Source organism: Dreissena polymorpha, chromosome 5 (genome assembly GCF_020536995.1).
Source record: "Dreissena polymorpha isolate Duluth1 chromosome 5, UMN_Dpol_1.0, whole genome shotgun sequence".
Taxonomy (NCBI): domain Eukaryota; kingdom Metazoa; phylum Mollusca; class Bivalvia; order Myida; family Dreissenidae; genus Dreissena; species Dreissena polymorpha.
Genome location: NC_068359.1, coordinates 80,408,852 through 80,433,453, shown reverse-complemented (window position 1 = coordinate 80,433,453; position 24,602 = coordinate 80,408,852). Strand labels below are relative to the sequence as shown.

Genomic DNA, 24,602 nt, shown 5'->3' with positions numbered 1-24,602 from the left:
ATTAGTTTCGTCGAAATCAAATACCATGTAGAGAAACAAGGTATTTATAACCGACCAATGACGAAACACTATGCAACTTTCAATTTACACAGTGCTACGCTACATGTATATTGGAACAATATGGAATTTGAACAGTGGTAGTGTATTCGGGCCTGGAATATAATTGATTGTAAGTTTTAATAAACATTCTGCTAATGCAATTAGTTAAATAATGTTTACATGTTATGTTAAATAATTATTGCATGATCATTCTTCTGCGCTGTTATATTAATTTTGAGCCGTTAAAGCTTCCGACATTACTTCATCACGTTCATGTCGGAACGGGAGTATTTTAGCTAATACGCCCATTGCATACAACAACAACAAAGCTTTATTATTGCAATGTATAATGTAAGTGTATACATATATGTTACATGTACATGTAATGTAGTGTAACCCTTAATGTAAATCTCTTAAAAAGGTGAACCACGGCGGTTCGCAGTGATTTGCGGTGATTCGCGCTGATTGCGTAACAGCGAGATACATCGCGCAACGGTCGCCGAGACATCACCCAAATTTTCTTGTCGCTCGGAATCACCGCAATTTGTCACGTTGCATCGATTGCGGTGATGCGAGAATCGCAACAAAAATCACGGGTCGCATAGTGTAGAATATATATGTAACGTGCAAGGTAACTTTAACCAGACTAGGATTAACGCTGGCTAAGGATATATAATATTTTCGCCTGGCTGCTTTACCAGTGTGATTAGAAACAAAGGATTTGGAACAATGATTGGTGCATATAATAAATCACAGTAGAAATCAACAAAACCGGGACAATATAACAAGCTAATAAGAACAACAGACGAGCCTGGTCTGAGACTATGGATGGGCCTAGTCTGAAACTATGGATGAGCCTGGTTTGAAACTATGGATGAGGCTAGTCTGAAACTATGGATGAGACTAGTTTGAAACTATGGATGAGACTTTTTGAAACTACGGATGAGACTAGTATAAAACTATGGATGAGACTAGTCTGAAACTATGGATGAGACTGGTTTAAAACTATGGATGAGACTGGTCTGAAACTATGGATGAGACTGGTTTGAAACCAGGGTTGGCATATTGACCGGTCAATTGAGTATTGACCGGGCCGGCGGTCAATACCCGGTTAAAACCGGTCAATACTGGTCATTACTGGTCTTTACTGGTCAATACTGGTCGATTGAAAATTGTAGCATTTAAACATCACAAAGGAGCCATTTTATATTAAATGAATAATTATTCTGTAATTGATAAACTCTTTTCTGAGTTATTTATTGTAAAAAAAATCTTAAAAGCTGTAAAAAGTTACTTCAGTCTTTATTATTTATGGAAACAGCCACAAATACATAAGGACTAAGGCAATACCTTTATCTCAGTGTATCACATCTGCTACTAAAGTATTATTACTATTGTAGGTACCATAGTATTTCACTTATCTATTGATATATCTATTTGATAAGCAGATGGACAAACAGAACTCTTGTGTATTCTAGGGTAATAAATCTGGCCTCTAAGCCTTAATTGGTAATAAAATGCATGCAGTGTTATGTCTCTGATATTGACAATTAAGCAAATCTGCCCTTAGGCTATTTCATATCACTCACACAAAAGGAGATTGCATTGTACTTAATAGTTACTTTTAACTTGTTTCCTTTCTGTATTAAGAGGGTTTTTTCCCTTTCATATTTAAAAGTTCAATTGGTATTCAAATGAATAAACAATCAAAGTTCTTGATTTTGCCAAAAAATAATGTTTTCTAATTGTGGGTCTACTCTTCTTTTAAATTATTTTTTCTTTTAATAATTATTTCTTAATATGTTTTTTATTTTTATATCAATGGAAAATGAAAGATTTTTTCACTATTTTGTTTAAAAAGTATTTAAAGAAATCAATGCAAAAATACATGACAAGTAAGGATCATGTCAAAAAGGTGCCATTTAAGGCCCTATCATCAGTTTTGGGTACCCTAACCTGTATAGGTGAGAAGACTGTTAGAAGACTGTAGGGACAGTGGGGCATGAGGAACAACTCATACACAGTAATTGACAGGTTCAGGTTCTTGTTGAATCAAGCACAGAATTATCTGAGCATTCATAATTCATTACAATTTTTAAAAAAGTTCAATCGACCAGAAAAATCCAATTGACCAACTTTGACTAATTTGCAAATTTTGAGAGATTGGCCTACAAATTGCATGAACAGGTATAAAATAGTGGGTATTAATAGCTTAAGACATTGTTGGCAACATGTCTGTTTAATTTATATTATCAATATTGTTTAATTAGGCATGGAATATAAATCAAAATTGGGGGTAAAGTTCAATCGACCAGTATTGACCAGTAATGACCACTTCGGGAGTATTGACCGGGGCGGTTTTAACCGGTTAAAACCGGCGGTTAAAACCGGGGGTGGTCGATTGGTGCCAACCCTGTTTGAAACTATGGATGAGACTGGTTTGAAACTATGGATGAGACTAGTCTGAAACTATGGATGAGACTGGTCTGAAACTATGCATGAGACGAACGTCAAAGCCTAAACTGTTAGTGTTAGATTTAGACTGTTGCTTTTCCACCTAGGTTTACTCAGCAGACAAGCCCTTACTAAAAACTAGTTCTGTCACTTTTCCGACCACAATGTGGAATTACTCAGTACACAGAAAGCTACAGTTATTTACCTAATAATACTAGAATTCGATCTGTACGCCTTGAGAACCAACTTTGAAATTATCCTAATGCAGAGAAGCTACTGCTTATATACAGACAAGTCACGTGATACCCTAGACGAAACTATTCTACAAAATGGTTAAAAACTAATTTACTTCAGCCTTATGAAACAGCAATGAGATACTATTTAACAATATTCAATTCTCATTAGTGAGTTACCCATTATAGTCATGCAGTAAAAAGTTATATTTGAAGGCATTACTGCAAATTGTTTTATTAATTTCAGAATAAAAATATATGTATTACCCAAATTAAAAATGCTAGCGTCCGATCTATTTTATCAGAATAACTGTAAGAGGACGATGTCGTATATAGCAATGGTTACACTCTACCATTATTAACAAACCGATCGAAGGCAGGCAAATTCGCTACATATAAAACACATATATATATATATATATTAGTTGATTAATAAAACAGATATTTTCTGACAATTTTGTAATTTTCTAGCAACAAATTAACAGTCTTTGTGCATTATATGTAAAACATGCAAAAATAAGAAATAGCCTGGGCTTTTAATTTGAATCATGAATAAAAACTCGTAGTGTTTTGTTTTCAAGTGGAAACTTTTCATGTTAATTACGGTGCATCTAAATGGCTACAGTCGTTGAGATACATGTATGTCAGTATTGACGCAAATTTGCTTATCCATTATAATGGTCAAGTGGGGTTATTGTTTGTTGCACTACACACGCGTGAATGTGATGTATAATGGCCTGTTTAAGTCTTGAAAATAATCTAGTCATAAAACTGTTGAGTTGCCTTTTAAAGTTTCCTGTTTAATTGCGACTAGATAGCCATGTGCTGTCATTAAAATGTTGAAATACCCTGATCCACTATGTTTTTCTTCTGCTCATAGATGGGAACCATACTTTTTCTCTGCGACCCATAGATTTGAAACCTATGAGTCCCTAAGATCACTGCGCTAGTGTAAACACATACTTTCATGTATTTGATTTATTCTGAAGATTTTTTTTTACTTTTTCACAATTCCCAGAAAATGCTGCATGGAACAATCTGTGCGGGTACATGGCGAAAATATGTGACATCTCGTATCCACATGTTCAGTGGGTATACCCTATCCCGATTGAATGATAATTTTATCAACTATTTTAATAGTAACATACAGGGATCATATTTTCCAGCAACATCAATCGGTCTGGATTTAAATGGGGAAAAAAGTGTCAGAAAATTTTTATCCGAAATTATGACAAATTACGTTAAAATATATACCATTGATTTTGCCATTCATGAAGAGGGTATAATAATGTACAAGTAAAATTGCCTGAAGCATTTTTTTAAACGAAACATACGAGTTTTCTCAGTTGGTTTTATCATTAGCTATTTCATTGTTGTTTCGGTAACTGTTTTATCTGACTTTTCATCGTTGTCAATATTATTAATCAGTGTAAGTCTATACCGATGTTTTAAATCGTTGTCGACTCGATACTAGCTTACAAACATGCACTGAACCAAACAAGTGTCTGTGCGTAGGTTGACTACTGGCAATAATTAAACCAAATAGTTGAAAAACAATTCGTATACGTTATAGTTTGTTGTCGAATAAACTACGGCCGATAGTTAAGATGCATAGGGTTTCAATCACGAGTGCGAAGCACGAGTGATTAGAAACCACGCATCTTAACTTCCAGTCGTGGATTATTCAACAACAAACAATAAAGTATACGAATTATTCCGATTCTAACACGATTTTTACTAAAGATTTATACAATGTATATTATTTTTCTTGTGTACTATTTTATGTGAAGTTCCGCACATAAAAATAACTTTTGGCTGTTCTGTCAATCAAAACCGCAACTTTCATTCATTTATTGCCGGATTATTAGGCTGAAGGAAAATGTATTGGCATGTTTTGTTTAGTTACAGCGCGTGCTTTCGGTGTATAAGGTCCACCCACAATTATTGCAGAATATCCAATTTTCTTCTTTGTTTATATGAAAGTTTACTGACTGTTTCATGCATGAAATGCACAATTTCCACGAGGATAACATCGAGTTTTAATCCCCGAAGTAACTGTCAACGATTTTATCGTGGACGAGCACACATTACGGACCGATTAGTGTGCTATGTATAAGCCAGTGAAATTATTGATTGATATTGACACTGGGTTATTCACGCTTGACTAATACACAACCGCGTTCGTTGTTTGGTGTCATACGCTGATACTAGTCGGCTTACGAGCAATATACTGGTCCTGACCGGTTTAGAGACTGCAGTGAATGATTTATCACACCTTCGAGATAAGAATGTAATTAGGGTATGCTAGCATGTGCACTGCGTAATCGATTTCATGACATGGGAATTTTAGCAAACAGAATCGGACCGACTCTTTGGGATTTTAAATCGGTCCTTCATGACCCCAATCGGTCTAGGACCGACAAAACCGAAAAAATATGATCCCTGGTAACATATATGCCGAAATTTTCTTTACACAAATTGCGAACGTTGTTTGTTTTTTTCACTTTTTCGTGTCAATGTTGCTCAACATAAGATCGACCGATAAAACAGAAACTTGTTTAATGGTAAATAGAAGTGATAAAAAAAGTTAAACTAATATTTCAGTTTCTCTAAATTTGTTCAGTGAATCGAATTTTCGAAGTTGTGTTGACCTCATGCGTCATGCTCTGATATTAGCATGAAGTTAACCCATGGCACAAGTGAACTCAATGTATAATTTTAGGATCGTTTATTGTTCCATCTTGCGACCAAAATGTGCGGTAAAATACTACAAAAAAGAAGAAAAGACAATTGTTTACTATATTTCCCTAAAATAAGTAAAAAATCATTTAATTCAAAACGCAACTTTCTTCGACTGCATTAATTAATACCAACAAAGCTTACAGAATTGAGAAAAGTGTGAGTTAAATCTTAACATAGCTTATTTCTATATAAAATGTTGCTTAATAGAAAAAACGAGTATGAAATTATTATGTACGAATCAATTTGAGAAACCAACAAACGTGATTGTATTAATAGTAGCTTATAAAAAACTGTAAGCAAATGAAACCTAACAAATTACAAAGCAATAAAATACAAGAAAATACATCAAACTTACACCGTGGGGGCTACATGTATAAAGACTAATAATCTGGTGTTTGCGCGGACCGCGCCTTTTACTGTTGGAACAACCGATACAGCACATTAATAGGGTTACATAGCACTAACTTGGTTACAAACCAGTATACAATTGAGTCCGAGGGGCTCTGGACAACAGATCATGCCTATTGCAATTGAGTACTTTCGCTTTTCGGATGTGACCTCTCGACTCAAGGTACACAATGCACGTAGCACATGTCATTTGCGGGTGTGTATTGAACTATCCACTTTGCGAGGTTAAACACGCTGTAAATAAACAATTTTGACATGGTTTTAACGGGAATGAAATAAATCTTTTTAGGTACATTGTATATTGCGGTATTGCTGGAATTAATTCAAAAATTATTTTAGTTGTTTTCTTAACTGCTCAACTCAAGATAATTGGAGGATATATTTTATATCATATAATTTTTTTTTTTGTGCATGGTCCCTATGGTCATAACTTTTGCAATATTGTCATTATTATGCCCCCCTTCGAAGAAGATGGGGTATAATGTTTTGCTCATGTCGGTCCGTCCGTCCGTCCACCAGATGGTTTGCGGATGATAACGCTCAGGCCAAGGATCATGAAACTTTATAGGTACATTAATCATGACTCGCAGATGACCCCTATTAATTTTGAGGTCACTAGGTCAAAGGTCAAGGTCACAGTGACTCAAAGTAGTAAAATGGTTTCCGGATGATAACTCAAGAACGCTTACGCCTAGGATTATGAAACTTCATAGGTACATTGATCATGACTCGCAGATGACCCCTATTGATTTTGAGGTCACTAGTTAAAGTTAACAACTTCAACTTGATATTTGGCATGCATGTGTATCTCATGGAGTTGCACATTTTGAGTGGTGAAAGGTCAAGGTCATCATTCAAGGTCAAAGGTCAAATATATGTTCTGTACATCATGTAGCCTAAAAGGCATTTTCAACAGTCGTAATCAACTCAAATATACTGCACAAAAAGTTAAGCAATCCTTTTCACATTTAATGGAAAATTTTATAATGTAATTTCAACTGGAATATCACTATTTTGTGAAAAATTGTAGTGTAATATTCATAATATCCATTTTCATAGTGGTCCCCAATAATCATTAAATATTCTTTTGCGCAGTCTCGATAGACAAATTGATCTATCATTCACACCTTTAGTATTGGTTGTTAAAAATGTCAAGTGCACTAATTAATTAAATCTTTCACAAAATGTCATATCATGTGTACTTTAAATAGAAATTTACCATATTATATAATATTGCTGGGTAGAACAATTTGCATGGGTTAAATATTCCCCCTAGAATTTGATTTCAAGTTCATCCAATTTTCCTTTTCGCTGTAAACAGTTTTCTGTTCAACAGTATACGATATATTCATACAAAAAAGCAAAGCTGACCGTTTCTGGAATGTTCTATGTTTAAAACAGACAAAATGACAACATTTGGTTTAAAATAAAAAAGATTTCAATGATAAATGATGGGTAGGAATATTTTATGGTTAGTTTAAATGGATGAAAACTATTGTGTAAGAATACAAGTCTGTTTATTTATTGTTTATATTGCCAATATCACTTAAATTAGGTCATCTGTTAAATGAACTGTGTGCATGCAAATGAAATAACATGTTACTTAAGCTAAGCATGCGCAACACTCATATTTAGACAGCAAAATGTGCGAATATCAATTAAACCCCAACGTCGAAAATACCCAACGCGATCATAAGTTAATGGAGGTGATTTGTGTAGCCCAACACAAAAGAACATCTTTTTACAAGGATGTTTTATTTGTGAAAAAATGAGTGGTTATCTACCACCTGTGAACGATCAAGGTGTTCCTGGTTGGGAATTAGGATCTGTTGCTATCTAGTGATGACTTGACTTGACTTGAGCCTGAGTTTAATTGTCACCTGCTGCGGGATTAGTCCCAGTAGCTGGGGTAGGCAGCAGGCGGCTAGAGCGTCTAACCCCTGATTTCCACGCTTCTCTGTTCTGTGGGTCTGTGTTTCCCATGCCACAGGTGTGCAGGTCATTCCTGACACAGTCAGACCACGATTTTCTTGGTCTCCCTCTACCTCTAGCACCAAGAATGGCCATCTTCATGATAGGGTTGATGCAAGAAGAGGCACGTTCGACATGCCCATACCACCTCAGACGTCTGGCTCTCAGTGATGCAGTGACTTCTGGTATCCCTAGTTTTCCATACAGCGTGCCAGTGTCAACTCCGTCGTCAGGTTTGACGCTGCAGATCCAGCAGGCCATTGCTCTGTCGTTTCTACGAAGTTGTTGTAGAACAGAAGCGGATGGTGCCCACGCTTCACTACCATGTAACATGGCAGACCGGACACAAGCATTGAACACTTTGCCACTGGTTTTAAAGGAAACATGCTTCGACGTCAGTATTGGTAGTAGCTTCTTAAACTTTCCCCAGGCAGTGCAGCATCTGTTGATGATGGCAAGTTCTCAGCCTCCCCTAGCACATAGCGTGTCACCCAGATAGCAGAAGCTGTCCTCATCATCCAGCTGTGAGCCGTCGACGACCACCTGGGTAACTGGTCTTCCATCAATTGGACGTGCCTGGTCCAGGCATCTCAGACATACATAGTCCGGGATGCTGGTGATCCTTCCCTTTATGCCACTGCACTTTTTGTGCACCCACAGTTTGCACTTGGTGCACTCAACGGAGTTCACTCCCACTCCACTCCACTCCTACGTACCGCACAGGGATATGCTCCAGCGTCAAGTAGGAGATTCAGTCCAGGACCGGTGATCAAGAGCTTTGTCTTCTTCATATTGACCCTCAGCCCTTTGCTTTCCATACCATCCTTCCAACATTTCAAAATGAAGAGACACTCCTCCAGTGAGTCCGCAATCACAGCAAGATCATCAGCGTAGAGGAGCTCCCATGGAACCCCGGTGCGGAATTCCCTAGACAGAGCCTCAAGGACTAGGATGAAAAGCAGGGGACTGAGAACAGAACCCTGATGCACCCCTACTCCAACTCCAAATTCCTCGCTGTACTGTCCGTTGACACGTACTCTGAAGGAAATTTGGGAATGTTTTGGTAATTTTGTATGGTCGTGTTGTGTACTATGTTCTTTCCCCGTATAACTCAACACTTCCTTTAATTCAACCACTATTTATTTATTATAACAAAAACACTACCCGGTAATTGGAATCAGAGTTCTTTCATTCAGAGAACTCGTTCGTCAAGCCCGGCGTCTCGCCACTGTGCATGCTCTGTAACCCTTCCGGAAGGTCAGCCACAACACTCTAATAATTATAATGGTTGTGAAAGATCACTTGTGCAGGCCCTGCTGCCTTGCTTTTACAAAGTAATCAATCTAAAAAAAAATGTGCTCATTAAGATGTTGTTAGATATATAAAAGCAAAAAGTATGTTGCTTGAATGTGTGAAACTCTTGGTTTTTGTTAAGATTGAAGATGATACTTTCAGGTCCGAATGAGTACATACTTGAAGGTATAATTCTTATCAAGTTCTAAACTTTTAAGAGAGAAGATGGAAGATGTTATGTGTTTGACAGGGGGGGTTAGCATGTGGCTATGATATTATAAAGTAAAAACATCATTTTGAATGTAAAATAATCAAATTTTATCAGAAAAATCAAGTTGGGTTGATATTACACCAGGATTTTAGTAGAAGAAATCGAGAAGTAGTTGCAATAATTCAACTATCAGCTATATACATGTAACCCAGAGCCACCATAGAAAAAATTATCAAAGGCTCTGGTGTCCAGAGTATATTAATATGGACTATAAGTGAAGGAGATATCTTGTACATAAAGTTGCTGTTTCTACAGTCAAGGTTCTGTTCCAGTTTCTGTTTCAAACTGTTCACATCACAATGTTAATGTTGACATTTAAGTTGGTGGTTTTATTTCTTTTCGCAAAATCCTAATCAAACCTTGTGTAATTGTGCTTGGATGGAAAGCATAAGTGTCGCTACATGTACACATTTTAGTTATATTTTATTTATTAACATGTTTTTACCAGTTAAACTTTTAAAAGCAACAATTGTAAAGCAAACAAATTGATGGCTTCGTCTCTTTTCCAAGTAGATTGGGTGAGAGATGTGCTAATATATGCTTGAATTTTAATGGCAACCGAAAAAAAAAGATTTTCCAAACTTAAGCACCTTTTTCATTTAAGATATACTGGTCATGTACGTAATTCCGGCCACTTTTGGGACTATTTAAGAAAAATCTTTAGTGTTAGGCAACTGGTTGAAACTAAACTTCACATATATAATCCTGGGTTCAAAACTCACCTAGCATGAAAATTTAAATAGAATTAGATCGGTGAATGTTACTTAATGAACAGAAAATGATGACATGTAAACTATCCATTTTCGTAGGTTAAATGTACCTAAAAAATCGGCCACTTTTCAGTTTGACCTGCAGATAAAATTACAAAGCAATATCTTGAGACAAATGTCCTCAATTTCAGAGTATTAATCAATGTTTATACTATTAAAATTTTTGACTTGAAATTTAAAATAAATGCGAAATAATTATACCAGTTACTCCCCCTACCTATTTTAATAAATATAAACAATGGGAAACTGCTAATTCACAAAACAATATTTGTTTTTAATGTGTTTAATAATTTTTTTCTAACATAGCTAAAAAAGTAAACACATCTTGTTTAAAAAGTTGACTTCAGTGTTGATTATTAGTAAACGCTTATATATAATATTAAAACATGTAATCTAGTAATATTCTTATCAAGGGAGGTAATTCAGATATTAAAAATTTATATTTAGGTTCTGATTTTTATGTTTTGAATATAATTTTTTGTACAAATAATTAGTTAAACTTTAATTAAAGTTTATTAGATAAAATAAAAATAATTTTATCAAATATATTTGTTTCTTATATGAATATAATTGTTGCAACTGATGATGATAACACTCTCCCCACGAGCGAAATATTTCCTGCTATATTTGTGACATTCTAACACAAAAGTTTACAGTGATATGGTTCTTACATTTGCAAAATATTGAGAGTGCGGATGGTTTTCATGTTGATTTTTCTAAATAAAAACAAAATATGTGCGTTAAGATCATGAAAATGATTTTACACAGGTGGCCGATTTTTTACGTACAGGCCGGAATTACGTACATGACCAGTATTTATATTTAAGATAAAGTTTGCGATAAAATGCTTCTTTGTGATTATTTATTCAATAGAAAAAACTAAATTTCACAAACTTTAGCATCTATTCATTTAAGGTATTCATATTTAATATAAAGTTTGCAATATAATGCTTCTTTGTGATCATTTATTGATGGTTTTAATAACATATTTCCATTTCTTTCATTAATCTTTCTCTTGTATCTTTTTCTATGTTTTTTTCACATGTTAAAGTAAAATAAAATCAGCTAAGTACTTGTACAATTCTTAAAATTAATAACTAAGCATAAAAGAAAGTATTTTTTATCAACAATCGCCTGCATAAAGCGGGAAAATAACGAAAAATCCCATTATAAAAAAAGTCCAAAATGCAAACATCCCATGGGAAAACCAATTTTGGTAATAAATTTTGTAGTGAAAATTTTTTTTTAGCAAAAATTATCAATTTTTAGCACCACTGGCCAGAGGCCAGCGGGGCTTTTGTCATGGTCCTGTGTCCGTCGTGCGTGCGTCCATGCGTCTGTGCGTGCATGCATGCTTGAACTTTTCCTTAAAACATCTTCTCCTAAACTACTGGTCCAATTCTGATAAAATTTCACAGGAATGTTCCTGGGGTGAACCTCTTTCAAATTTGTTCAAATTATGCCCCTGCGGTCAAATTTGACCCTGCCCCGGGGGTCACAAAAATGAAAATTTGCTTTTATAAGGCCTATTTTGTGAAAACTTTCAAAATCTTCTCCACCATAATCATTGGGCCTAGGGCTATCAAATTTAGTATGTAGAGACATCTAATTGTCCTCTACCAAATTTTTTCAAATTATGCCCCTGGGGTCAAATTTGACCCTGCCCTGGGGGTCACAAAATTGAACATATGCTTATATAAGGCCTATTTTGTGAAAAAGTTCAAAATCTACTCCTCCATAACCATTAGGCCTAGGGCTAATAAATTTAGTATGTAGAGACATCTTATAGTCCTCTACCAAATTTCTTCAAATTATGCCCCTGGGGTCAAATGTGACCCTGCCCCGGGGTCACAAAATTGAACATATGCTTATATAGGGTCTATTTTGTGAAAACTTTAAAAATCTTTCTGTCCATAACTATTGGGCCCAGGGCTACCAAATTTGGTATGTAGTGACATCTTATAGTCCTCTACCAAGTTTTTTCAAATTATGCCCCTGGGGTCAAGTTTGACCCTGCCCTGAGTTCACAAAATTGAACATATGCTTTTATAAGGCCTGTTTGTGAAAACTTTTAAAATATTCTTGTCCATAACTGTATGGCATAGAGCTACCAAATTTGGTATGTAGTGCCATGTAATAGTTCTCTTCTTAGTTTGTTCAAATTATGCCCCTGGGGTCAAATTTGAAACTGCCATGGGGGTCACAAATTTGAATATATGCTCATAAAGGTCTTACTTTTTGTAAACTTTCAAAATCTTCTTGTCCATAACCATTGGGACTAGGGCTACCAAATTTGGTATGTAGTGACATCTTATAGTCCTCTACCAAGTTTGTTCAAATTATGCCCCTGGGGTCAAGTTTGACCCTGCCCCGGGGGTCACAAAATTGAACATATGCTTATATAAGGCCTATTGTGGGAAAACTTTCAAAAATCTTCTTGTCCATAACCGTATGGCATAGGGCTACCAAATTTAGTATATAGGGCCATGTAATAGTTCTCTTCTTAGTTTGTTCAAATTATGCTCCTGGGGTCAAATTTGTAACTGCCCAGGGGTCACAAAATTGAATATATATTATAAAGGGCTTATTATGTGAAAACTTAAAAAACTTCTTTTCCATAACCATTGGGTCTAGGGCTACCAAATTTGGTATGTAGTGACATCTTATAGTCCTCTACCAAGTTTGTTCAAATTATGCCCCTGGGATCAAATTTGACCCTGCCCCGAGGGTCACAAAATTGAACATACGCTTATATAAGGCCTTTTTTGTGAAAACTTTTAAAATCTTCTTGCCCATAAACATTGGGTCTAGGGCTACCAAATTTGGTATGTAGTGAAATCTTATAGTTCTCTACCAAGTTTGTTCAAATTATTCCCCTGGGGTCAAATTTGACCCTGCCCCGGGGGATCACAAAAATGAACATATGCTTATATAAGGCCTATTTTGTGAAAACTTCAAAAATCTTTCTGTCCATAACCATCCAGCCTAGGGCTATCAAATTTGGTATGTAGTGAAATCTTATAGTCCTCTACCAAATTTGTTCCAATTCTATCCCCGGGGTCAAATTTGAACCTGCCCCGGAGGTCACAAAATTGAACATATGCTTATATATTGCCTATTTTGTGAAAACTTAAAAAAAAAATCTTGTCCATAACCATTAGGCCTAGGGCTACATATTTGGTATGTAGTGACATTGTATAGTCCACCACTTAGTTTGTTCAAATTATGCCCCAGGAGTCAAATTTGACCCTGCCCTGGGGGCCACAAAATCGATTATACAGTCTAACCTGTCAATAAAGACCATTCAAGGGATTTGGTCAATGTGGTCTTTGTTCACAGGTGGTCTTTATTCCCAGGGTCGATTGAAACTTTGCAAAATATGCTAGTAGATTTTAACAGGTACCTTATTTATGAATGTGCTCTTTTGTATAAATGTTTGATTACTTATGCATGTGTAATGAAATAAAGGATTGAAAACACAGTTTTGTATTTATATTTATTGTTTCCATTCGCTTATGTTTTTATTATTTATTTCATTAATCATATACATGTATAAATAACTATTGACATACACGTATATATACATGTAATTCAGAATGTTTTGATTTGATTTTTGCCTACACCAAGATCACTAGCCACTTGTCTACAACTGCGTCCTTTACCTAACAAAATAATGACCTTAACGCATTCTTCCAACGTCAAGAACTTACGCTTGGAAACCATGATGCTTAACATGAACTGAAAATATACTTATCTATAATCTATGCACAACTTTTTACGGAGAAATTTAAGAAGGGAATGACTATCACAATGTTTGTATGTAAGGCATCGTAATTGATATGAAACCGTTAATTTCCGCAATGAGTTGATAAAAGCCCCAAACCTGTCTTTGATATTTTCGGCAATTAGTACATTAATCGCGAGTCACTTAAATACAAAGGCAATTTTTTACACTTTTGACAAACAGTCAAACGCATAAAAGAAGCAGGCAAACACCAATTAGCAATGCGTGTTAAATAAACAAACAACTGCTATCGAGTGCAATAAACTGTCACTTGCCAATATCTCCATAGCGACCGACGAGTCCACTGGTAAGATGTGTATCATGTGACTTCACAGCGTCATGGCGGCCATTTTGTTTTTTTAAAGTTGCGAAATTGTTGATTTCTATGATTGCAGTGGTCGTTGTAAGCTATCAAAAAGGACTTTTGAGAATGTAAAAGGGCCGTCTTTGGTCTTTGTTCCCAGGTGGGCTTTATTCACAGGTTCAATATATAGTGAAATCGTTCGGGAGGAAATCGGTGTGATCGTTATTGACTGTTGGTCGCTATTAACAGGCGGTCGCTCGGTCAGGTTGGACTGTATGCTTATATAGTGCCTATTTTGTGAAAACTTAAAAATTCTCTTGTCCTTAACCATAAGGCATAGGGCTACCAAATTTGGTATGTAGTGACATCTAATAAATCTCTACCAAATTTGTTCAAATAATGCCTCTGGGGTCAACTTTGACCCTGCCCTGGGGGGTCACAAAATTGAATGAACGCTTATAAAGCGCCTATTTTGTGAAATCTTTAAAAAATCTTCTCGTTGAAAACCATTCAGACTTATGATGGCTACCAAATTTGGTATGCAGTAACATCTTCTAGTCCTCTACCAAGTTTGTTCAAATTATGCCCTTTGGGTCAAATTTGACCCTGACCCGCGGGTCACAAAATTGAACATTATATACGCTTATATCTTGCTTATTTTGTGACAACTTTAAAAATATTCTTGTCCTTAACTCTAGGACCTAGGGCTACCATATTTTGTATGTACATGTAGTGAGATATAGTAGTCCTCTACAAAGTTTGCTCAAATTATGCCCCTGGGGTTAAATTTGACCAAGCCCAGGGGGTCACAAAAGTGTACATGTGCTTAAATAGGGCCTATATTTAAGTATTTGCACATGCAGAAAATATTTGAATAGCCTTTTTTCAGCAGTGGAGCGATACAGGGCCATTATGGCCCTCTTGTTAAAAATAAGACTTGTTTCGCATACTTAATCTCAAAGAGGCAAACGGTAATAAAGGAGTTTTTCCGTTGGCTGTTATTACTTAGGTTATTCCTAAAGAAGTCAAGTCACCATTAAATGACAAAGATGTAGGCTGAAAGGGGTCCTTTTCCTTACTTATTAGCCAAGCAAAGATTATATTCTACAGTATCTGAAGGAACATCAGAGAACTGATGTTTTAATGCTGATCAGACCTTTTTGCTTAAAGTCTACATGTGTTGTGACATATTCATGTCTTAGCTATTAATAAAAAAAATGTTGAACTAATTAATGAAATATATATATATATATATATATATATATATATATATATATATATATATATATATATATATATATATATATATATATATATATAGTTTACAGGTATACTGGTAAATTCTTGACATGTTGCATGATTTGCAAATCAAAATAGTCAAATTCTCAAAAATATAACGGAAAATGTTTCTAATTGGCATATGGTGTACACTTAGGACACCATGGTTATTTGATCATGTGAAACATTTTTCATTGGGATATTTTCAGATTGACCTTGATCAAAAGTGTCAACACCACTTCTGTTTCCTTACTGCAGTTTTTGTTCAATACTCAAATCTGACCAGCATATAAATTGTTTTACTGTTTATGTTTTACCTTTTTTTTCCTGGTTTATGTATGAAAAGTATTGTTTTTTTCAACAGGCAGAAATCAGGGAGGTTTAACTCCATAGAATTATGTTTTCTTTCAAAGAGAAAGAGCACACATATTGATATTGTTAGTTGTTAACTGGGCCACTACGCATTATAATTAACCTAGACACTTGTACATGTACTTACAGTTCAAGAATGGATCACTATGCGCTGCTGCTTCTGGTTACGTTGTTTCCACTTGTCTGCTCCAGGTAATACTTTTGACTCTTGTTGCTCATCTTACATTATCATTTTAAGCTCACCTGAGCACGTGTCCGTTGTCCCTCATGTGTTGTCCGTTGTGCGATGTCAACATTTGCCTTGTTCACTCTCTAGAGGCTACATTTATTGTCCAACCTTCATGAAATTTGGTCAGAAGATTGGTTTCAATGATATCTTGAATGAGTTCGAAAATGGTTACGTTTGCTTGAAAAACATGGCTGTCAAGGGGCGGGGCATTTTTCCTTATATGGCTATAGCAAAATCTTGTTAACACTCTAGAGGCCACATTTATTGTCAGATCCTCATGAAACTTGGTCAGAAGATTCATCCCAATGATATCTTTGACGAGTTATAAAATGATGTCGGTTGGTTGAAAAACATGGCCGCCAGGGGGCGGGGCATTTTTCCTTATATGGCTTTAGTAAAACCTTGTTAACACTCTAGAGGCCACATTTATTTTCTGATCTTCATGAAACTTGCTCAGATGATTTGTCCCAATGATATCTTGGATGAGTTCAAAAATGGTAACCTTGGCTTGAAAAAACATGGCTGCCAAGGGGCGGGGCATTTTTATATGGCTATAGTAAAATCTTGTTAACTTTCTAGTTTGCTCAATCTTCATGAAATTTGGTCAGAACATTTGTTTCCTGTGTAGTAAAGTTTGGTTTTATTATGTCAATATTATGTGACATTAACTGTATTATGTAATTTTTCATAACACAGAATTTTCATAGTTAACATACTGGTCGTGTACGTAATTCCGGCCTGTACTTAAAAAATCGGCCACATGTGTTTAATCATTTTCATGATCTAAACACACATGTTTTGATTATTTTTAGAACAATCAACTTGAAAACCAACCATAATCTCAATATTTTGCAAATTAAAGAAGCATATCACTGTAAACATTTGCATTAAAATGTCTCCAACATAACACAAGATATTTCTCTCATGGGAAAAGTGACGTCATTATCCATTGCAAAAATTATATTCATATAAGAAACAAATATATTTGATAAAATTATTATTATTTCTATCTGATAAACTTTAATTAAGGTATTTTTAATTAATTGTATAAAAACATACATTTAAAACAAAAAAATCAGGACCTAAATATAAACTTTTAATATATAAATTACCTCCCTTGATTTGAATATTAATAGTTTACATGTTGTAAAATTAAATATAAGCGTTTACTAAAAATCGACACTAAAGTCAACTTTTTAAACAAAATGTTTTTACTTTCTTAGCTATGTTAGTAAAAATTGATTAAAACTATTAAAAATAAATATTTTTTATGAATTTGCAGTTCCCCATTAACCGTGCAGGCCTGTTAATATTTATTAAAATAGGTAGGGGGAGTAACTGGTATAATAATGTCGCATATTTTTTAAGTTTCAAGTCAAAAATTGTGTTTGTGTAAACCTTTATTAATACTCTTAAAATGAGGACATTCGTCTAAAGATATTGCTTTGTAATTGTACCTGCAGATTAAACTGAAAAGTGGCCAGTTTTTAGATACAATTGCCCTACGAAAATTGATAGTTTATATGTCATTAATTTCTGTTCATAAAAGTAACATACACTGATCTAATTCTATTGAAATTTTCATGCTAGGTGAGTTTGGAACCCAGGATTATATATGTGAAGTTTAGTTTAAACCAGTTGCCTAAAACAAAAGATTTTGTTAAAATAGTCCCAAAAGTGGCTGGAATTACGTACATGACCAGTAACTGTTTTAGTCATTAACACTTATGATAAGCCTTTCAACTAAGAGAAGACTGAAAGAAAGACAACATGTACATGATTTTGCAGTATTTATGCAGTATTTATCTCCCTTGTTTAACCTGGTTCAGTAATCTATTTTTAGTTCTGCTCTGGAATATGGGAAGATATTGATCATTGATAAATGCACTGTTCTGAGGGAAAATTGACTACTCTGCCATTGATCTCTTCTGAACTGTATAAAATAAGCTGTTTTTGCTGATTAAAAACACGTACCTCTTGATGCTTTCTTGAAAAGTTAACAGCTCTTGAAAAAGGTTGGAATTTTGAAATAATTAAACTCTAAATTATTTTTAACACCAGCATCAAGACATTTTGGCATTATTTTCTAAATTATTCTTATTATTTAGATTATTTTTATTTGTCATTTTCTTAATTAGAAAGACTGTATTCTATTTGAATAACTTTAGTAAATTTTTCTTATTTTTAGATTTGATTCACTTAAGTTTCCTAATATCCATAAATATTGTTCTTTAGATTAAATGAGACCTATTTTGTAAACTAGATTTTTGAAGCACTTTCTAGACTTACAGTAACTTATATTTTTATCAGTTTTTTGGACAGATTTTGAACTTCTTTTTACATTCATTTAGGTATTTGCTGTATGTTGTTCATTTTTGTAACGATACTTAGATTCTTTATCTGGCTTGTACCTGTTCTTAATTTTCTGTCATTGTTCTTCATTTTCCTAGTTCTTGGAATAAAAATTAGTTATTTTTGTTAAAGCTGCCTTGGTTTTCACTTGTAAATAAATTCTTTGAGTGTATTTAGGCGTCCCTGACTGAACGCCTTTAGTTAATTGAATTACAACCAGTCAGTATAGTCATCCTGACCGGAAATAAGGGAGTGGGGCAGTTTTCTTTATATGTATATAGTGACAACATGTGAACAGTCTAGAAGACACATTTTTTTCCCAATCTTCATGAAATTTGGACATATCTTGGAAGAGTTAAAAAATGGTTCAGGTCTGTTAAAAAAACATGGCCGCCAAGGGGGCCATTTGTTGTTCATTCTTCATGATACTTGGTTAGAACATTTGTTCCATTGATATCTTGGGCTGCAATAAGCAGGTCATTTCTTTTTATCTCAGGTGAGCGACTTTGGGCCTTTCAGGCCCTCTTGTTCTAAAAATGCGTCTAAATTATCAGCTTTTCCTTAAAATATTTATGTAGGCTGTTCTTTGTGATAGACTCGACATACTTGTTTGGTGCCATCCACTGAGGTGATAGACTGGGAACACTTGCTTGGTGCAGTCCACTCGAATTTCGATCAAAAGTGTTACCAGCCTGATAGGTGTACATTGTTAATTAAACCTGTAATTTTATACTTAAATTTTTACCTGTTGAGGAGACATTTTTGTCGAGTAAGCTTGCAGTCAGTTCACTTTGGCCGTTGAGTGTATGTGGGACTGTGCATGCCTGCATCTGTCCTCCTCAGCATACACAAACTGTAATTTGATAATGCATCATGCATTTTTAAAAGGACATATATGTATTACAAATGTTCACCTTGTTTGTGGCATGCAAGACCCAAAATCATAACTCAATGGTAAAGTAGACACTAAGAGCTCAAAGGTAAAATTGTGCAATTGTAAATTATTCATCATGAAATTCTAAAATGACATACAATTACATGTATTACAAATGTTCACCTTGTTTGTGGCTTGCAAGACCCATGATCCTAACTCAATTGTAAAGAAGACACAGAGGCTCAAAGGATAAATTTTGCAATTGTTAAGGTAGTACAACTGTAATTGGCAATATTCCAAAACCCATTAAAATTATTATTTCATAAACTTCATACCATATGTTGTCTTATTACAAATTTTTAGGGTGGCTTTCCATGCAAAAAGAATTTTTCATGATTTTTCAGTATGATGACCCATAATTTGAATTTTCTTCTAAATTAAATTACCCCTGGGGATAAAATAATTCAATAAGCTCATATAGTTTTACATTTTTGTCAACAATGTTTGTATATTTAGTACAGGATATGATTGTAGATGTTAAAATAATATAATACAAGACAATTGAGTGAAAACAATAATGAAAAAAATCTGATTTATTTTATACGGTCCTTCAAAACTACAAGTTCGACCCATGCATGCAAAAATCACCCATACACAATTTTTTTTTTTATAAGTTGTATGTTATTTCTTTGGAATTTGAGCATTTATATTTTATCAGAGACATGTGATCAGCTTAAATCAAAGTAAAAAAAGCAATTTGCCTGTGTATATTTTGAACAATTCACTAAATCTAATAGGACTATTCGAAGTATTTTTCAATAAATTCAAAACCACATAATGGCAAATGGTCAAAATATGCAAAATAAACAGAGTCATTTACCAATTCAGTTAACACCTTCAATGTTCTTACTCTCCTTATACATATATTTAATACATTATGCAGTTATGCTAAATCTGCCAATGTAGGGAAGGCCTTCAGGTGAGGGGGGGGTGGGGGATGGAGGCATGAGTAGGTCTGAAAAGTGAAAACAATTTACAAAGTTGTACACTAAGTATTTTTGTCTGTTAACCAAGATCTATATATAACATTGTTAGATTAAATCAAAACGACGACAATTATGAACAACTAAGCACACATTTTGAAACTTTTCAAGCCAATGTATAATTCTTTCGACAGCTGCTCATATTGGCACTGGCTGCACAACTTATCCAATGATTGTCATTGTCCCGACACTGACTGCACAACTTATCAAATGAATACCATTGTCCCATCAGTCATTGTAATGCCTGTAACATGTAAAGCCTCTTGACTTATTGGAACAGTTCGCGTGATGTATGTTGCGAACTGACTACCAGACTGGACTTCCACCAATGCATATGAGTAACCTGCGGGAGTTCCCTTCCTTCAACTGGAAACATAGTTGACATGGCAATCTAGTAAAATATTGATATGCAATATCACATTTAGAATGCAACTAAACATAATATATTGGAATTTTATAAGGTCAATACTCATACTGCAGATCTACCAGCCATAAAATGTGTGTACTGCTGATCTACCAGCCATAAAATTGTTTATAGTAGAACAAAATCCTGATGTTTTAAGAAGATTATTGTAATTTTGATATATTATTTTGGCTATTACATGTATTCTAGGGTTGGGAAAATTGTCAGCTAATTGGGCAAAAATACTTGTATTTTGAATCGGGAATGGGTCAGACATTCTGCCCCGCAGGATTTGTATAAAAAGGCCTGCCAAACATTGCCTTACACTTGTTGGATAGGCGGTCAACATAGATAATTGGTTTTACAACACATTTTATATAGTTTGATGTTTTCCATGTAATTCTGTAAAAATGTATGGTTACCGCTGATAATCCAAATAATAGATTCTTACGTCATTTTATTTAAGATAGCATCGCTTACTGCAATCCTAGCTGATTCAGTTGCAACTTTCTCTATCACCTCACCAGCTAGCTGTTCCATTATTTTTAAGTTGATGCCCGATATTGTTTTGAGGTTTAATGTGGACAGCATATTGTTTACACGGATTGGTCCACCCAGGCTTTCCAGCATTTCTAAATGTAGAAAAAAATATAACTATAGCAAAGATACAAGTAAGTACTAGATCTAAAAAAAAAAAACAATAAACATTTAATTTTGGTTACTGTATCTCGATGTTTACAGTAAAAGAGAGCATAGACATAGACCATAATATAATCATAATATACCTGTAATTTACATCTTTGAACAAAATTTCTATATAAATGATTACCGTTATGTATATTTATGCCCCCCTTCGAAGAAGAGGGGGTATATTGCTTTGCTCATGTCGGTCGGTCTGTTGGTCCGTCCACCAGGTGGTTTCCGGATGATAACTCAAGAACGCTTGGGCCTAGGATCATGAAACTTTATAGGTACATTGATCATGACTTGCATATGACCCCTATTGATTTTGAGGTCATTAGGTCAAAGGTCAAGGTCACGGTGACCCGAAATAGTAAAATGGTTTTTGAATGATAACTCAAGAACGCATACGCGGCCAACAGGGCGAACTCTGAACAATATAACTGAAGCAACTGGTCTGTAATCCTAAATCTATAATTATCAGTCCAATGAAACATCATCCTTTGAGTAAAATAAAGTGGCTCAGTAAAAATATTATCAGAATATGAGATTTTTTGTATATTTTGTATATTAAATATTGTGTTAATGTTTAATTTTGTTGATTAATATAAATATAAGCAGGACAGGGGAGGTAATACACTATTATATCTTTCTTATATACAAGGAAAACAAATGCAATAAGTTTAAATTTCATTTTTGTGAGATCATTTGTTATTTTTTATGATCACATTTTATTATTACTTTGACAAAACAACACTTACCCAAACAATACCCCACGCCCCTACCAGAATCCCCCCCCCAACCTTACCCCCCCCCGATTTTTTTAACCATCATCTAATAAATTACCACACCCCACATTATACCCCCCTCTCACCCCCCTACCCCCCCCCTCCAATTTTTTTTTAAACATCTAATAAATTACCACATCCCACATTATACCCCCCTCTCACTCCCCCCTACCCCCCACCCCCCTCCCCCAAAAAAAGAGAATATATATCTTTTTAAACATCTAATAAATTACCACACCCCACATTATACCCCCCTCTCACTCCCCCCTACCCCCACCCCCCCCCAAAAAAAAAATTATATATATTTTTTTTAAAACATCTAATAAATTACCACACCCCAAATTATACCCCCCTCTCACCCCCCAACCCCCCTACCCCCCCCACCCCCCCATCCCCCCCCATTTTTTTTTATAAACATCTTATAAATTACCACACCCCACATTATACCCCCCTCTCACCCCCCTACCCCCCCCGAACCCCCCCCCCCCCAAAAAAAAAATAATAATTTTTAACATCGAATAAATTACCACACACCACATTATACCCCCCTCTCACTCCCCCTACCCCCCACCCCCCAAATATTTTTTTAAAACATCTAATAAATTACCACACCCCACATTATACCCCCTCTACCCACCACCACCCCCCCTACCCCCCCCCTACCCCCCAAACCCCCCACCCCCCAACATCTATAAATGACCACACCCCACATTATACCCCCTACTCACCCCCTACCCCCCCACCCCCCCCACCCTCCCACCCCCCTAAATTTTTTTTTTGTTTAAACATCTTTGAGATTACCACACCCAACATTAAACCCCCCTCTTACCCCCCGATTTTTTTTTTTAACATCACCCCCCCCACCCCCCCCCTAAAAAAAATAAATATTAAACATCTAATAAATTACAACACACACATAATACCCCCCTTTCACTCTCCCCCCTACCCCCCACCCCCCAAATATTTTTTTTTAAACATCTAATAAATTACCACATCCCACATTAGACCCCCCTCTCCCCCCCACCCCCCTACCCCCAAAACCCCCGTACCCCCCCCCCCCCCCAAATTTTTTTTTTAAACATCTAAGAAATTACCACACCCCACATTAGACCCCCCTCTCACCCCCATACCCCCCCCCCCCCCCCCCCAAAAAAAATAATATTTTTTTTAAAACATTTTATAAATTACCACACCCCACAGGATACCCCCCTCTCACCCCCCCCCCCTTACCCCCCCCCCCCCCCAATTTTTTTTAAACATGTATAAATACCACACACCACATTATACCCCTCTCACCCCCTATCCACCTTACCCCCCCCACCCCCCCAAAAAATTTTTTTTTTTTAAACATCTAATAAATTACCACACCCCAAATATTATCCCCCCTCACCCCAACCCCCCCTACCCCCCCCCCCCCACCCCCCCAAAAAAATATAAAAATTTTTAACATCTAATAAATTACCAAACCCCATATTATACCCCCTCTCACCCCCACCCCCCCCCCCCCTCCCCCCCCGGCCCCCCACGCCCCCAATTTTTTTTTTTTTAAACATTAATAAATTACCACACCCCACATTATACCCCCGTCTCACTCCCCCCCCCCTACCCCCCCTACCCCCCCCCCCCCAAAATTATTATTATTTTTTTTTTTTTTAAACATCTAATAAATTACCACACCCCACATTATACCCCCCTCTCACTCCCCCGTTGATCATGACTGGCAAATGACCCCTATTGATTTTCAGGTCACAGTGACTCGAAATAGTACAATGGTTTCCGGATGATAACTTACATTAGGTCAAAGGTCAAGGTCACAGTGACAAAAAACGTATTCACACAATGGCTGCCACTACAACTGACAGCCCATATGGGGGGCATGCATGTTTTACAAACAGCCCTTGTTTATATAAACGTTCTGATCATATATCTGTGACCTTACCTGTTCCAAGTTTTGTGTTGACAACAAAGCATGGTATTCCACTTTTCCAGGTCAATTTCTGCCATTGTCTTTGATTGTGTGGGTTTTACCATACGCTGCAGTGTTTACCAACTGGCAGTCAATGTTACTACACTCAACGTACAGACACCCTCACATTCCTTTCTGTAATTTGCCTTTTATGGATTCTAATGTCAGTGGAACAGGTCCAAGTCCACATGCAGAACAAAACATTAAACATATCACGCCTCATTCTACTAATTGCCGACCTATTTTACCCGATTCCGTCAATGAAGACGCTGGTGTGCTATCAATATTTGTTTAGATCCAGAATATGAATGATCATAAAGATTTGTTTCTCTTTTGCAACTTCTTTT

The 24,602-nt window shown here is 35.7% G+C and overlaps 3 protein-coding genes across 6 annotated transcripts in view; 1 reads left to right on the top strand and 2 right to left on the bottom strand.

The window, feature by feature from the left end:
• LOC127880871 (ribonuclease Oy-like) overlaps nucleotides 1–24,602 on the top strand; it is a 54,258-nt gene that overhangs the window by 10,389 nt on the left and 19,267 nt on the right. For all 4 annotated transcript variants that reach the window (XM_052428340.1, XM_052428342.1, XM_052428339.1 and 1 more), the window contains exon 2: nucleotides 16,049–16,111. In XM_052428340.1, coding sequence (XP_052284300.1) covers nucleotides 16,056–16,111 — 56 coding nt within the window. In that variant the 5' untranslated portion in view covers nucleotides 16,049–16,055. The remainder of the gene's footprint in view (nucleotides 1–16,048; nucleotides 16,112–24,602) is intronic.
• Nucleotides 7,746–8,108, bottom strand: LOC127831399 (uncharacterized). The gene has a single exon (XM_052356385.1). It carries the CDS (start codon nucleotides 8,106–8,108, stop codon nucleotides 7,746–7,748), a length of 363 nt encoding a protein of 120 aa, XP_052212345.1.
• Nucleotides 8,310–13,904, bottom strand: LOC127831398 (uncharacterized). Its single transcript, XM_052356384.1, has 3 exons — nucleotides 13,892–13,904; nucleotides 8,564–8,793; nucleotides 8,310–8,423 (listed from the first exon to the last, which is right to left on the bottom strand). Exons 1-3 carry the CDS (start codon nucleotides 13,902–13,904, stop codon nucleotides 8,310–8,312), a joined length of 357 nt encoding a protein of 118 aa, XP_052212344.1.

Excerpts from the sequence above, each read along its gene's own strand:
- LOC127831399 (XM_052356385.1), bottom strand. The coding sequence starts at position 8,108 with ATGGCCTGCTGGATCTGCAGCGTCAAACCTGACGACGGAGTTGACACT.
- LOC127831398 (XM_052356384.1), bottom strand. Across the intron at positions 8,424-8,563 it reads CTGGAGCATATCCCTGTGCG|GCACGTCCAATTGATGGAAG; the intron begins GTACGTAGGAGT and ends TGCCTGGACCAG.